Raw genomic sequence first — 14857 nt, 5'->3', positions numbered from 1 at the left:
ACTTTTTGTTTCATTGATTTTTCTCTATTGTTTTCCTATATTTGATTTCATTGATTTCTACCTTTTATTATTTCCTTCCCTCTGTTCACTTTGAGTTTACTTCGCTCTCCTTTTTCTAGTTTCTTGAGGTAGGAACTTAGATTATTGATTTGAAATAATTCCCAATCTAGAATGTAAGCATTTAGTGCTATAAACTTCTTTCTTAGTACTGCTTTAGCTCTGTCCCACATATTTTAGTATTTTGCATTTTGGTTTTCATTCAGTTGCCTGTATTTTTTTAAAATTGTAAGTTTATTATCAAAGATTATCTTTTTTTAAGATTTTATTTGTTTATTTGAGAGAGAGAGAGCATGAGCAGGGAGAGGGGCAGACTGAGAGGGAAAGAATCTCAAGCAGACTCTGTACTGTGCCTGGAGCCCAAGGTGGGGTTTGATCTCACAAGCCTGAGATCATGACCTGAGCCAAAACCAAGTCTGAGGTTTAACTGACGGAGCCATCCAGCACCCTGTTGCCTGTATTTTTTTTTTTTTAATTTCTTTTGAGACTTCCTCTTTGATCTATGCATTGTTAAGAAGTGTGTTGTTTAATTGCCATTTTTTTTAGAGACTTTGCTATTGTCTTTCTGGTTTTGATTTCTCATTTGATTCCATTATACTGAGAAAACATAATGTATGACTTCGATTATTTTAAATTTGTTAAAGTTGGTTTTATGGCTCAGGATATGGTTTATCTTGGTGTATGTCCCATGGGTGCTTGAAAAGAATGTATATTCTGCTGTGAGGTAGAGTGCTCCTTAAATGTTGATTAGATCTTCCTGGTTGATGGTGTTTTTAGTTCTAGTCCTTACTCACTTTTTTCTGTCTAGTTTTGCCATCAGTTTTTGAGATACAGTGTTGAAGTCTCCAACTATATTGTGGAATTGTCTATTTCCCCTTTGTTTTCTGTTTTTGCTTCAACTTTTTTGAAGCACTGTTTAGGATTGCTGTATCTTCCTGGTAGCCTAAACATTTTATCATTATGTTTTGTCCTTTTCTCTTTCTGGTAACTTTCTTTGCTCTGAAGTCTACCATATCAAAAATTAATACAGCCACTCTCATCTCTTTTTATTAATGTATATATGACATATCTTTTCCCAACCTTTTACTTTCAGCCTACCTATCATTATATATTTGAGGTAAATTTCCTGTAGACAACAAATACTGTGTCATTTTAATCTACTCTACTAATCTTTGTAATTAATATACTGACATCATTTACATTTAATGTAATTATTGATATGTCAGGGCCTAGTCTGACATTTTATTGTTTTCTGTTTGTCTCATCTGTTCTTCATTTCTGGCTTTATTCCTGCCTTCCTGTAGGTTTTATTTTTAAGTTTTTTAGAATTCTATTTATCTATAGATAAACTTTTTACATAGTTTCTTTAGTAGTTTGATATGTACATAACTAACTATAGTCTACTGGTGTTAATATTTTACCACCCTCAGTGAAGTATAGAAACCTTACCTCCTTTATTGTCTCTTCACTGTCCCCTATTTATAATATTGCCTTAAATGACTCCTCTACATACACTGAGAGCCACATCAGATATTGTTATAATGTTTGCTTCAATTGTTAAATATACTTTAGAAAACTCAAGAGGATAAGGAAAATCTGTTGTATTTACTCATATTTCTACTATTTTCATTGTACTTTCTTCTTTCCTGATGCTCCAAGATTCCTTCTTTTGTCATTTCTTTACTGTTTGTAGAACTTCTTTTAGCCATTCTTTTAGGGTAGGTCTGCTGGCAACAAATTCTCTTAGTTTTCCATTATCTGAGAATGTCTTGATTTGCTCTTTGTTCCTCAGGGATATTTTTGCTGAATATACAATTCTGAGATAACAGTTCTTTTCTTTCAGTACTTAAAAAAATTTGTGACTTCTTCCCTTCTCCCTTCTTCCCTCCATGGTTTCTGATGAGAAATCCATTATTCTAATTGTTTTTTCTCTAAAATTAAGGTGTCATTTCTCTCTCACTGCTTTCAAAATCTTTTTTGCCATTATTTCTTTGAATACTTTCTCAGCCACACCTTCCTTCTTTTCTCCTTCTGGGACTTTGATCGCATGAACATTAATTTTTTTTTTCTGTTGTAGTCTCACGGTTCCCTAAGGTTCTGTTAACTTTTTTCAGTTTATTTCCATTCTCTTGTTTATTTTATTTTTTTAAGTAGGCTCCACACCCAACATGAGGCTTGAACTCACAATGCTAGATCAAGAGATCAAGAGTCGTGTGTTCTACCTGCTAAGGCAGCCAGGCATCCCCCTTTCTCTTATTTAGACAAGATAATTTATATTGGCCTTTTTTCCAAATTCTCTGATTCTTTCCTCTTTCTTCTTCATTCTGTTGTGGAATTTATCCACTGAGCTTTTTTTTTTTTTAATCTCTGTTATTCTATTTTTAGTTCCAAAACTTCCATTTGGTATCCCTTTATATCTTCTTTTTATTTGCTGAGACTTTCTAATTCTTGAATTATTTCAAGCATACTCATACTCACTGAAGCATTTTTATGATGACTGCTTTAAGTTCCTTGTCAGATAGTGCTAACGTGCCATTTCATTGTTGTCATTATTTTTTTTTTACTCAAATTGATATTTTCTTGGCTCTGACATGATGTCCTTGTGTCATGAATGATTTTTTTATTGAAACCTGGACATTTTTAGTAGTATGTAATGAAACTGTGGGGTTTAAAAAAAAATGTGTTTTAGCAGGCCTCCTCTGACAGCATGCCAGTGGAAGAAAGGTACACTACCTCATTACTGTCAAGTTAAGGTTCCCCACTGGGCCACTACTGATACCCCAGTGTTGAGGGGCTTCTCATTACTGCTATGTGGGGGTAGGAGTTCAGGTACCCCACTAGATTTCCTCTTATACCACCAGGGATGCAAGGGACAAGGATACCATGTGTTTCTGCCTGGCTGGGATGAAAGTCTGAGCTCCATACTTGGCCTACTGTGACACCACCATGGCGATGAATGGAGGAGAGGTTATTTGCTACAGCATGATGAAAGCTCTCCACTTTGCCTTTGCTGGCTGGGGTGAGGCTGGGACCACAGTTTTTTCCATGGTGTTTGACTGAAGTAAAATTATTATTGTGTAGAAGTTTTCTATCTTTCTAGGCTGACCCTTTCATGATTCTTTGGCTAAAGAGGGAAAGATTTTCATTAACTTTTTACATCAGTGCCCATTGGCATTTTTGGGTTTCTGGCTTCTCCAGCACCAAGTGTGGGATATATAAGGCAAAAAAGAAACCTAGAGCACTCACTTCAAGTGAGTCACCCCTCTGGTCCTGAGGTCCCTAGCTGGTCTGACTTCTTATCTCCAACTTTCAAAGTCTTCTTAAATTTGTTTTATGTATAATATTCAGCATTTTTATCTGTTTGCATAGGTGGGATAGGGAAAAACCATTCCCAGAAATTTCAGTGGATTTGAGGTAACTCTGTGAATCCCCCAAGGGTCACAGAATACAGTGTGAAAATTACTGGATCTGAAGTTCTCCACTGGTTTAATCCTGACCTTCTTTGAATCTTTAATTTCCTTCTGGTATGACAGCCCTTAATTGTATTGACTAATGATTGTGAAGAAAGAACTCAGTTGGCTAGAAAAAGGGAATTAAGGTAAGTTTGTTTGTAGCCCCTATGCTCTGTCAGTATATTTAAAGGGCTCCTGGAGTTCATTAGTTACAACTATTTATAGAGCTATTGAACTAAAAGTAGCTTTGCTTAGAACTTGACTTTCCCTGAAACCTGGCTTTCCTTGATTTCCAGGCCCAGCCTGGTTGACAGGTGAGTTCTAACCTTGGAAGGACCCGGCTTGGATGCTTGAAGCTGTTCAGCCTGAAAGGAAGGCTTAGGCTAGGACTTACTGGGATCAGGGAATTTAGAGCCTACCAAACAATGTGGCACCTCCGAGTGGTGGGGGCTGCCAGATGACCAAGCTCCCCTGCAGATATAGGGAATCTCTCACCTGGGGGCAGGGGAGATGAGGAAGAAGGTAATGGCCACAATTGCTGAGAGGCATATACAGGACAAGTCCACCTCACTAAAGTATGTGGACAGAAGTTTAGGCATGTTCTCCACTTTTCCTTTCCACAGGTGCTGCCTTAGGAGCTTCCCTGCCTTTAATTGCATGTTATTTGCTACTCTTTCCCATCCCCTCTCTGAGGCTTAGCAAAGCACTGGAAGTCTAGAAAAGAGGGACATTTTGAGCTAGCTATGTTGACCACTTAGACACACAAATCCTTTCCCATAAAAGCAGGGCCTCCCAGGAACTGTCCTCCCCCCATCCAATAACCAAACCAGACAAAAAGGTCCTTTGGGGGTCTGTGGGAATTAAACAAGGCCCTGGAAATTAGCACTCAATGGTGATTATTCTATTGAATAATAAGAGGACTGAGGGAATAAGGTATAGGAGAGTTCATTTTGGAGTTTTACCTCCATTTTAAGACACAGAGGAACCCTGAAGACAATGTTGTGTATTCCCAGGGAAAGGCAGATTAGAGACTCCTAATTACTCTTCCATACTCCCCTCCTCATCCCTCTCCCTCCATAGGAGAGGCTGGCGTGGTGGTGGGGTGGGGAGATGCACAAGGACTCTGGCTCAGCTTCTTCAGCCTGCATGCCTCCGTCCTGGGGCTATGGTGCCACTCACTGTCCAGAGTTTTCCTTGAGGGGGCAGAGTGGGTCTGGGGGCAGCAGGTACTCTCTCCAGGAGCAGCAAGCAGAGTTTCTGAGAAGTCAGGCAAAAAGAAAGATTCACTTACTTCCCTACTTTCTGTAAGGAAGTGTGGAAAGAGCCTTGGAGAAGGGGTTTAAAAACTGGCATTTAGTTCCCCTCTGGGCCTCACTTTCCCCATCTGTAAAACAGGTATAAGAGCAGCTGCCCCTCAGGGTTGGGGGGAGGGGTCAAATGTGATGAGGGATATGGGAGCATCTGTGAACTGTAAGTTGCCCACCCAAAGGTGAGGGCACCCTGTTATCGTTGAAGGGAGCCTCTGTGTCCACATATGCTGCGGGGAAGACTCCTGTGTTCATGGAGCTAAAGGATGAAGGAGCTGTGTCCGTGTTCGGTGGGGGAGGGGCAGGACGAATGAGGAGGCAAGGAGCTGAAAGATCTCCCCCTGACAGGAGGAAACTCTGGCCCTTGCAAGGCTTTGAGGCAGTTGGAGCTGCAGGGCTGGGCCCCCCAGAACACTCCACCCTAGAGGAGGAAGAGTGTATGTGGGTGTGTGGGGGGGGGGGTCGGGGGGGAGTGGAGGTGGTTACCCTGGCCCTCTCCTTCACTCCTACTTAGGCAAGTGGCTGGAGGAAGCAAGTGGGTGGAGGAGTGTCGGATGAGGAGCAAATTGAGGAGGGGGGTCTTAGGGTCGACCTGGTCCATTCCTGGGTCTCCGTTCAGGTTTGGGGGAGGTTTCTCAAGCCTAGGAAATCCCGCTAGCTAGTTCACCTGTGTGAACCTAGGGCAGCTGGTGGGGGCTCACCTTCACCCTGCATGGTACCCAAGGACTGTGTGGTGAGGGAGCCTACCTGAGCTGGGAGCTCCCTTCAGCGTGGTTGGCCACCCCTCCCCAGGGGTTCTCGACAACTATTACGGGAAAGTGGTGGGATTGACGGGTGGGCCAATTCTTTGGAAGAAGCAGCCCCATTGTGCTAACCTGCGTGGAGGAGGCAGCCCCGCAGGCCCGACCCAGGGTTGGAGGTTGGAAAGGAGGGCGGAGGAGGATGTCTGCTTTGGACCAAGCGTTTCCTGGAGGCGATTCCCAGCCCCAGCCCCCTCATCTCCGAGAGCCCCTTGCCTAGAATCACTTAGATCCTTTGCCAGCTGCAGGCCGACTCCGTCTTTTGGGGCCTTAGGGCCAGATCAGGGGAAGAGAGAAGAGGGCCGCCCATCCAGCTTGGATCACCCCCAGGGCTCTGGATCAAGCGCTCCGTGGGGGCGGCGACGCTGCAGTCCCTGGTGGTGGTGGCGCGGGCAGGGCAGTGGGGGCGGGGGATCGAGGAGGACCTGAGCCCTGGACACTTGGCAGCTGCCGTCTATTCATCTGGCTCCTGGAACAGTTGGCAGGGCCTGGGGTTAGATTTTCCCGCCTTCCTTCCCGCCCCCTTCCCCTGGGCGGTCCTGATTCCCATCTGAATAGCAGGGTCAGTTGTATGTCCATGGCTGGTTTCCCAGGTTCTTACCTTTCCCAGACGCAGAAGTGGATGGAGGGCCACGGAGGGGCAGGAGCTATGCCCTTCCCCACCCAAAGTGACCAGAGGCCAGTGGCAGAACCAAGGAATGCTGCAGCCAGGGCCCCAGGGACCCCAACCCCATCTCCATCTCCAGGCACTCCCCAAGTGTGAGTGGCAGGTGGGTGGGGAGACCTGGTGGGAAGTGGTACCGGTTAGCACCCCATCCCCGGATCCCAGAGCCCAGTCATTTCAAGGGCAGTGTAGGGTGGCTGTGCAGTGGAAAAGGGTAGTGTTCGCCTGTCTCTAGCCTCCCATCCCTGGAGCAGGTAGGCTCTGGGCGCAAGGAGGCTCTGGGCTGGGGGCCCTCCACAGGTGCTGTCAATCCAGGCGTCCTACTGGCCAGGCAAGAGTGCTGCTGGGCTCAGCTCTGACACTTGTTAGATGTGAGCAATGGGCTAATTTTATCCGGCTGGGCTCTGGCTCAGCAGGAAACCAATGCTGAGGAGTGCATAGTTCTTCCAGGTGGCTTTGGCCAGGAGGAGGCCAATCGCCAGGCAGTGAGGAGGTGGAAATGCTGGGGGCTGGTCCTGGAAGGGCCCTGGTTGTTCCTGTACTGTCCCAAAGGCTCTGAGGTCAGTATGCTCTGGGCTGCTGGCATCCCGAAGAGAAAAAGGTATCTCAGATAAAAGATAGTACAAACTCCTCGTGTTTTGTTTTGTTTTGTTTTGTTTTATCCTCTTAGTTCTCTCCACCTCTGCTTCTTTCATTCTGAAATCCCCGGGTTCTAGCAGAGTGCCTGACACATAGCAGGTCCCTAGAAAATATTTATGACTTGAAAATCAGTCATGGAACTCTGCTTCTGGTGACCACTAGGGAGAGCTGAAAGGCAGGAATTGAGAGTCTTCTAAAGCAAAACCTCCTCAATCCCTGCTGGCGTTGGTTATCTAATCCCTTTCTTTGTGCCTCTGGAGTCTCCTGTACATTTCAGCCCATTAAACTTTCAGAACTTCCTTCAAGGGTTCTGGTTCAAACCAGCACCCACCCTATCTAGGCACCAGCTGTCGGACATCAAGGATTTCCTGGGGGTACCCATAATTCCTTTCAGCTGGCCTGCTCTGTTGCTGTGGAGAAGTGGCGGGGAGCTTGCTGGCTCCCTCTTCAGATATGAAAAGGCCCTGGAGGAGAGCATGTGCTCATAAAAATTATGGGATTCCACGGCTTTGAAATCTAATGATCTGAGTAGTCAAACACAGACTGGGGCCTTGGGGCTACTGAAGGGGCTGAGGGGGCAGCAGAACTTGGGTGGGAGAGCCTAGGACTAGGCAGCAGGACAGTAATTAGTCTCATTGGGAGGAGATGAGGAGGGTGGCAGCCTGAGGATGTCTGCACTGAGTCAGGGGAGGTAAACCACCCTCTCTCAAAGGGAACCAACCAGTCCTCTCTCTTTATCCCTCCCCTGTTCAGTGTATGGCCACAGAGAGATGGACTTTATTTGTACCTCTTGGTTTCCTGGGGGTGGAAGAGCAGTAAGAGGGACCAGCTTTCCAAGGCCAGGGCTGCATGAAAGTCTGGAGTGCTTGGGAAGAGAGAACACCAGAAGTATGTGTTGGTTGGGAATGAGGGTAATCGTGGAAAAAAAAAAGGGGGGGGGGATATGCTAAAATCAAACTTTGCTCAGATTTCATTTTTGCTTGGAGCTGGTCCTTTTGACACCCTTGTGGAAATGGGCTCGCTACATCGTTGTTAAATGAAGTAAACAAGTCATTTCCCTTATTAACTTGGTTTCCTCATCTGTAAAATAAGGGGTTTGGACTGGAAGTCAATTACCTGAATTCAAGTCTCAGCATGCTTTGTCACTGATGAACTATGTGAACCTGCTCAGTCCCTTGCTATATCTAGGCCTCAGTTTCCCCACTTAAATCAGTGCAGAGGATGGACAAAGTTACTCCCAGCTTTGTCATTGTTGTAGGTCTTTCTTCCGCATCACCAATTCCAGGGTCTGTTGCTGTCCGGCTGTATAAACCAGCTATACCAGTTCCTTCAGGTTCTCCCATCAATAACAAGGGAGAGGATTAAAATGGATTGTTCCTAAGGTCTTTGCCCATTTTCAACATGGCATGTATGTAGCAAGGTGGTGGCCTTCGTGAGGCCTCCACTTGGCTTCTGCTACTAACTGTGTTCTCATTTTGTAAAGTGACTACTTTTCCACTTCAGAGCTCCCTAAAAATCTAATCCTGAAAAGTCCGCCCAACTCCAAACCCCCTATAGATCCATTTCCAATTTCTGCTCTTACAGAGAGTATAGACCCTGGCATAAATTTTATTTGAAATGAGGTTTCAGTTTTGAAACCAAACTTCCTGCTGTTAACTAGGTTAAGACTATTTAACCCTGTAGGCAACACACATACCAAATCTAGATTTTTAGATCTGTTTATTTTGTTCCAAACCTTTTGAGGATTTAAATGTCCCAGATCTCAAGCTCCCAAATTTTGTTCGTTCTCCTAGATTTAACTGTGGTGCATTAGAGGCTGCATCCTACCCTAAATATTAATACTGAGCTGCTTTCACCAACCGACATTCTCTCCAAAAGCACACAAGCTCACACATGTACATGCACATATGTGGAAGAAGTAAACTGACACCCCACTATGTTATGTGACAACTGATAGGGCAGATTTGGGACCTGTGAATGTCTTTCCTTCATCTGGAGAGAAGTGGTTGGCAGCCTGATTTTTAAGAGCTTTCTTCACCTTGAACAACAAAGGAGGCCCTGCAGACCTGCCCTCCAATGATTTGGTGGGGGAGGGACAGGAAGAATGGGCACAGGGACTTTATTGCTCCAACATTTTCAGTGGTCTCTCCTTGGAGTTACAAGGCTCCTGGGGCTCAGCTTCTCCTGTCCCACTGCTGTTTAAGCCAGGAGGATAGTAATTAGGCCCCTTCCTACCCACAGGGCTAAGAGCCAGTGAGTTTTCCTTTGGGAAGTTGATAAAAGCTGGACTAGGACCAATGGAGGGGCCATAGGACTTTGGCCTTGAATGAGGCCATCATAGGCCAACCATGTCCCACCTGCCTGTTTGTAACGGAAAATGTCATGGTTAGGGACCACTGTCTTCTTTGGAGCCTCTCACAGGCAACCTCATCCTCCTGGCCCTGGATGGCCCTGGCTTAGAGTGGTAAGTCACTGTTAGCTCCAAGTAACAGCCAAGGATGCCTGACAAAAAGGTGATGAAAGATTAGGGTAACAGGAGCACAACAGACAAAGGCCCAGAATACAGAGAAAGAGACACAAAGAGGCCAAGTAAGGAGAGAGGCTGATCTCCTAAGGAGGTGAGTTGTGCTAGCTTGGACACAGCCTCGCTGGGAATGCTCTTCAGTAAGAGTGTTGCTCAGAATCTGAGCATAGGGAAGCATCTGGCACCTATTTCAAAAGGATTAAGATGGTCCAGAGCCTACTTTCCTGGCACCTTTAATGCCCACTAAGCAGAGTGGCTCAGGGTACCCAGCATGGGAGACATATTGGGTGGTAAAGGTTAAGATGGTTTCCTCTTCCTAAAAGAAATTGTTAAATCCTACATGTAGCTCCTGCCTCTACCTTTTGGGGATCCAGGTTGGGAATGGGATTTTCCCTAAAACAGCCCCTTTCCCACCCTGACCCAGGTGGAAATATTAACCTATCATGACTAATGAGAGATGGAGAAGTTGGTCCTTTGCCAGGTCAATAATTATTGCCCCTCCCCCAACCGTACCCTCCCCCATCATCAGTCCTCCTCTGCCTGCTGAGATGAAAGGAACTTCTTCACATTTTGACAGGTGAATACACAGATGGGGAGCTGGAAGTGCCTACAGGTTAATGCACTGGCCTGGGAAACCTGTAAAAATCAGTGAGTGGAACTTTATGGTGTTTAAATTCCCTTCCCTATGTGATATTTGACTCTTCCAGTTTATAATTATAGCAGCTTGAGCCAAAAAGTGAGATGTGGCTCAGCCTGAGATGAGTGGAATTGATGATCATGTTAGGGGTGGGCTAGGCCAAGGTGAGGCTGATTGGCCCAAGCTCTAGGTCCCTTCTGTCTTCAAGCACCCATGCATCTATGACAGTCATAAAAAGAAATAGAAAAAGAAGCAGTAAAGGAAAAAAGAAAAACGAGGAAGGGAAGAAGGAAGCAGACTGTTAACCAACTATATGGTATGGAGGCTTATTTACACTTTTAAAGTGATGTCACCCATAGCTCTTGGGAAGCCACAGCCCTCAGAGACTGTGAAACTAAGCAAATCTCCTTGTCTGATTTTACCTCTCTGCCCTTTCTCTGCCCCCTTACCAATGGCTCCCAAGGACAGATGCCAAGTAACTCCTGAGCATACAGAGGCTTGGGTCTTCCCACCAGGCTCCTAGGGACGGTAGCACCTTTGGAAGTTGCTTTTAGTGGGTGACTAGCAAGCCGGGGCCAGGAGGTACCATCTCCAGGTATTAGAAAGTATATGGAGATGTTCCAAAGGCCAAGGGGGATCCCAAGCTTTCCTAGATCCTGAGAGAAGGACCCTGGCAAGTTTAAAGGCATTCACAGGGAAAATTTGGTTAATGAGTTTAACATGAGCTTTGGCTCCAAGGGGCTGGTCAGGTGGCTGAACTGCTGTGTGTGCATGTTTGAGAACAAGTGTGCTGATGGCAAAAATGTAAATGCTGAGCAAGGTGGGGTGAAGGGAAAGGGTTGGGGAGGAACACACAATGGCAAGGAAAATGCATTAGATTGGTTCCTCAGGGATGGGGGAACCCGGCAACAGCTCCCCATTGGGGTCTGCATCAGGGGCCAACATCTTATCCTTGCTGGAATCCCTTTGCTCTTTCTTGAACATCCTTTGATGCATCAGAGGTACGAAGAAGAGGATTATAGCCCCAATGATGGGGGGCACACCAGCAAAGTAGAAGGCCACATGGTAGTCCCCAAAACAGTTGCGGAGGAGGCCTGAAACAGTCAAGAAAGACAAGTCAAGTTCAGCTTTGCCCTCCTGCCCAAAGGTGCTCTCTGCCTCTTTCAGGGGCCATAACAATGCCTATCCAGAGAATCTTGACCTGCACTACCTTGACCCCAATCCCCCCTCAATTTAAACATTCCTAGTGAAAAAATAAATAAATAAAACCTCCGTTGCAAAGTCAGGTGGCTCCTCCCTGAGGTAATGGGGCTGCAGGCCCTTGGGGTTAATGCTTATTATGAAAGGGGCTAATGAAGCTTCTCTTAAAGTTCTTCATTTTTTTCACTTTCATGAAGCTACAGCTTAACTTCCAGTCGCTCCTAGGTATGGAGTTAGGAGGGAACCTAGTTTAAAAGAGTTCCACAAAAGATGGCCAAGCCTTATCTTGATTCATAGTGATATACCCTTCAACCCCCAACTTAGACTAGAGGGTTCTTGTGGAACAGTTCAGCTAAGTTCCTATTTTGTTTCTCTGAAGCTCCCATTTACCCTGAGAAGGCCATATATATATATATTCTTCATCCTGGTTACAGTTATGGTTGGCCCCTCTGGGTTCTTATAAGTTGCCAATACCATGAATATGGTTGGCATGGTATGCAAGGATTCCCCTGCTTGCCTTCAGAAGCTAATGTGGCATACCTCATAGGAAAGATGAGCCCAGAAATACTACCGAGGAAAGGCAAGTAAACTTTTGAGCTGCTTAGATGGTAAGAAAAGTAGAAAGAGTTGTGGATTCTGGGATCCACCTCTGGGATCAGAGGCTGGGAGGAGGCTCCCCTCTCCCAGTGAGCAGTGTGGCTATTGCACAAGGGCCTGGGTGGAAGCTTTTGTCACTGTCACACAGCATGACATGCCCTTGCAACGCCTTACACAGAATTGGTGTTCAAGGGATATTTGTTGAGTTAGCCCAGTTGGCCAGCCTAGAGAGGCTAGCCCATGAATCAGTATTTGCAATAAATCCTAAAGAAAAGAAATGGAGTTCTCTTTTCATTGGTTTTCTTTGTTTCCTATGTTCCTTGGGATATCAATGCCCTTCTTGGAGAGTGGAGAAGGAAACTGGGAGTACTGAAGGACTGCAAGCCAACACTTTGCCTGCTGCCTGCTGGAAGTAAGCTTCACTGGCTCAGTCCTGGGATTTGGCTTTAATCAAATCTCTTCTACAGGCTCAGTTCAGAAGCCAATGGAGAAGGAGGGGGGATCTCTAAGCCTTAATAAAGCTGGGGTCCACTTTCTCTTCTCTTCCTGCCCAACTACCTTGCAAATAATTCCTTTCCTATAAAGAGAGAGAGAGAGAGAGAAGATATGGACCAATAGAATGATCAAGAAGGCCAAACCCATTTCTCTCTCTACCCTCTTGGAATCAGCCAGGCTGTCTAAAATAAAACCCCACTGAAATGGATAGAGAGCCATGAAAAGCCCATTCCCAAAAAATGAATCCATGCACATATACTGTACTTAGCCTCTTCCACCAATAGTGGTAAGGGGTTTCATGCACTCTAACAAGGCTGCTTAAATAGAAAATAAGAGTAAAAGGGACTTCAAGCAGAGGTGCTCAGGATTGCTAGGGCCCAGGGAAGACAGGACTCCCCCACTCATGCCCTCCCTGTAATATCAGCCTCACCTGCAATGGGGGGCCCAGCAATCATCGGCAGGGCCATCATGCCAAGGAGGTAGCCAATTGCCTGTGAGGCCTGCATTGGGCCCACCAGCTCAAATGCGATGGGGGCCATGATGGTGATGAAGAAGCCATCACACAGGCCCAGGAAGAGGCAGACAACGATGAGGCCCCCGAAGCCCCGGCATAGGGGAATCATCATGGACATCAGGCCCAGGAGCAGGAAGGAGATGACCTAGAGGAGCAAGGGCCTTAGGTCATGTTGTGCTTGTCAGTCAAGACCACATAGCAAATCATATCTCCTTTCTCAGGGTTTCATTTCTACCTCTATAAATTGGAACAGGGGCTGTCAACAGAGAGCAGTTAGGCTAAATACTTACTTAGGCCCCTTCTAAGTCCTGCACTGAAGGATTCAAGGTTTTTAAGAGAGCTCCTGTTTAACTGTGATTCCATCAAGATTTTTTTTAAAAATTAGGGGGTATGGCCCCTGTCCTTAAGAAGTTGTCTTTTCACTGGACTCTAAGCTAAAGGAAATTGCTGTTGTTCTGATCTTGCGTTTGGCTGCCCCAGGCATTAGGGTCAGAATCAGACCATGCTGGTGTTCTCAGATCCAAGATATGGGAGAGAAAAGGAAGGAAGTGAGGATAACTTGGATGATGATTAGATGGGGGCATGAAGGGAAATCACAGCTTCCTGAAATGAGGAAGGACCCAGTGCCCATTTATGTGGGTGGCTGCTTTTAGAAAACACCTTGTCATGAAGGAAACCATTGGGAGGTTCACCCAGGTTCCTTATGATTTAGGACATGGGACACACCACCATCTCAGATAGCATGGCTGTGGGGTCCTCTGGACTTGGCTGGGCACCATGCAAAGGGCAACAAAGGGGACTTTAAGGAGAACCAAGACACTAGGAGGGGTTCTAGGGAGTCTGAAGCCAGCTCAGGGGCATTGACTAGCCACTGGGCTTTCTTTGGACTGAGCAAATTGACTCCAAAACAAAGAAACTGCCTTTCCAAAGGCTAGTTTTTCCCACTCAACAGAGAGAAGAGCAACTGGAAACACAGCTGGTCTTTTGATTAAGGTCATCTGCAACCTGTGTCAGTGAGCCAGACTGAAGACCAGGGCTGTAGGCAGAGAAATAAACCCCCTCCTCCCACCCACTCTAGCCAGCAGAGCCAGGTCATCCCAGGGTCAGGGCTAAGACCTGATCCGTTTACCAAGTCCTTGACAGGACCCAGGATTTTCTAATCCTTCACACAGGCAGGGAAGCTTACCCAGGAAGGGTAAGTCACCACATCACCACATAGATGGGGTAGGAGGGTCAAGGCTGTTTCAAACCCTGAAGATTTTCTGTGTTGTATTGGCAGTGGGTTTGCTAGGTTGATCAGTTGGGTTTTAGAGAGGATAAGAAATGTCCTGGCTGTGGCATCTGAGGAAATCTCTTTGTTGGAAGATTTTTGAACTTTGCCTAGGCTGTTTTGGGATACCTAGGTGGAATCTAAGAATAAGAACCCTGATATCCCAGTTTCTCCTCTAGGAGATTCATGCACAACTATAAGATAAAACAAGACCCACCTATCAACCAAGTCATAATGGTATGGCAGTTAAGAGTTAATACCATTATAAAACACAAAGGACCCCATTAACTGATTTCAGTCATCTGTCATTACTACTTATTGTATCTAGCTGCCTGTTAACATCCTCCATGAGGCCTTGCCAAGTTTAGAAATTAAAATCCCTATTTGAACTGAGAATCAGACCTCAAGAATTGGCCCAAAGTGAGGTTGTCCTGCAGGTTGTCACCGTTTCTTTCTAACAGACTGTCCAGGGGCTTGATGCCAGATACATGTGTCTGGGTCTTTGCCAGTAGTAGGAACCACAGGGTCTAGTGGATATCTCTTCAGAATCTGAAGTTGTATACACTCCTTTCTTCTCCCAGGCCTATACTCCTACATCTGACCCAGGGAGAAAGTGAGGCAAATTCCTGTGATGGAGTATCTTGAGTAGCTCAAGAGAAAGAAGTTTATCCATGTCTTGTTCTCTCTGCCTGAGACATTTG

General features: G+C 45.8%; 1 protein-coding gene across 1 annotated transcript in view; it reads right to left on the bottom strand.

Annotated features, from left to right (window-relative positions):
* Positions 1-8621: 8621 nt before the first annotated feature.
* SLC16A2 (solute carrier family 16 member 2) overlaps positions 8622-14857 on the bottom strand; it is a 121408-nt gene continuing 115172 nt past the window's right edge. Inside the window, exons 5-6 of the mRNA XM_045879694.3 lie at positions 12803-13031; positions 8622-11174 (exon numbers count right to left, since the gene is read on the bottom strand). Coding sequence (XP_045735650.1) covers positions 10954-11174; positions 12803-13031 — 450 coding nt within the window. The 3' untranslated portion in view covers positions 8622-10953. The remainder of the gene's footprint in view (positions 11175-12802; positions 13032-14857) is intronic.

This window comes from Mirounga angustirostris, unplaced genomic scaffold (assembly GCF_029215605.1).
Source record: "Mirounga angustirostris isolate CCGP_5_RB_7025 unplaced genomic scaffold, mMirAng1.0.hap1 SCAF_11, whole genome shotgun sequence".
NCBI lineage: Eukaryota > Metazoa > Chordata > Mammalia > Carnivora > Phocidae > Mirounga > Mirounga angustirostris.
This window is presented reverse-complemented; position numbering and strand designations above follow the sequence as displayed.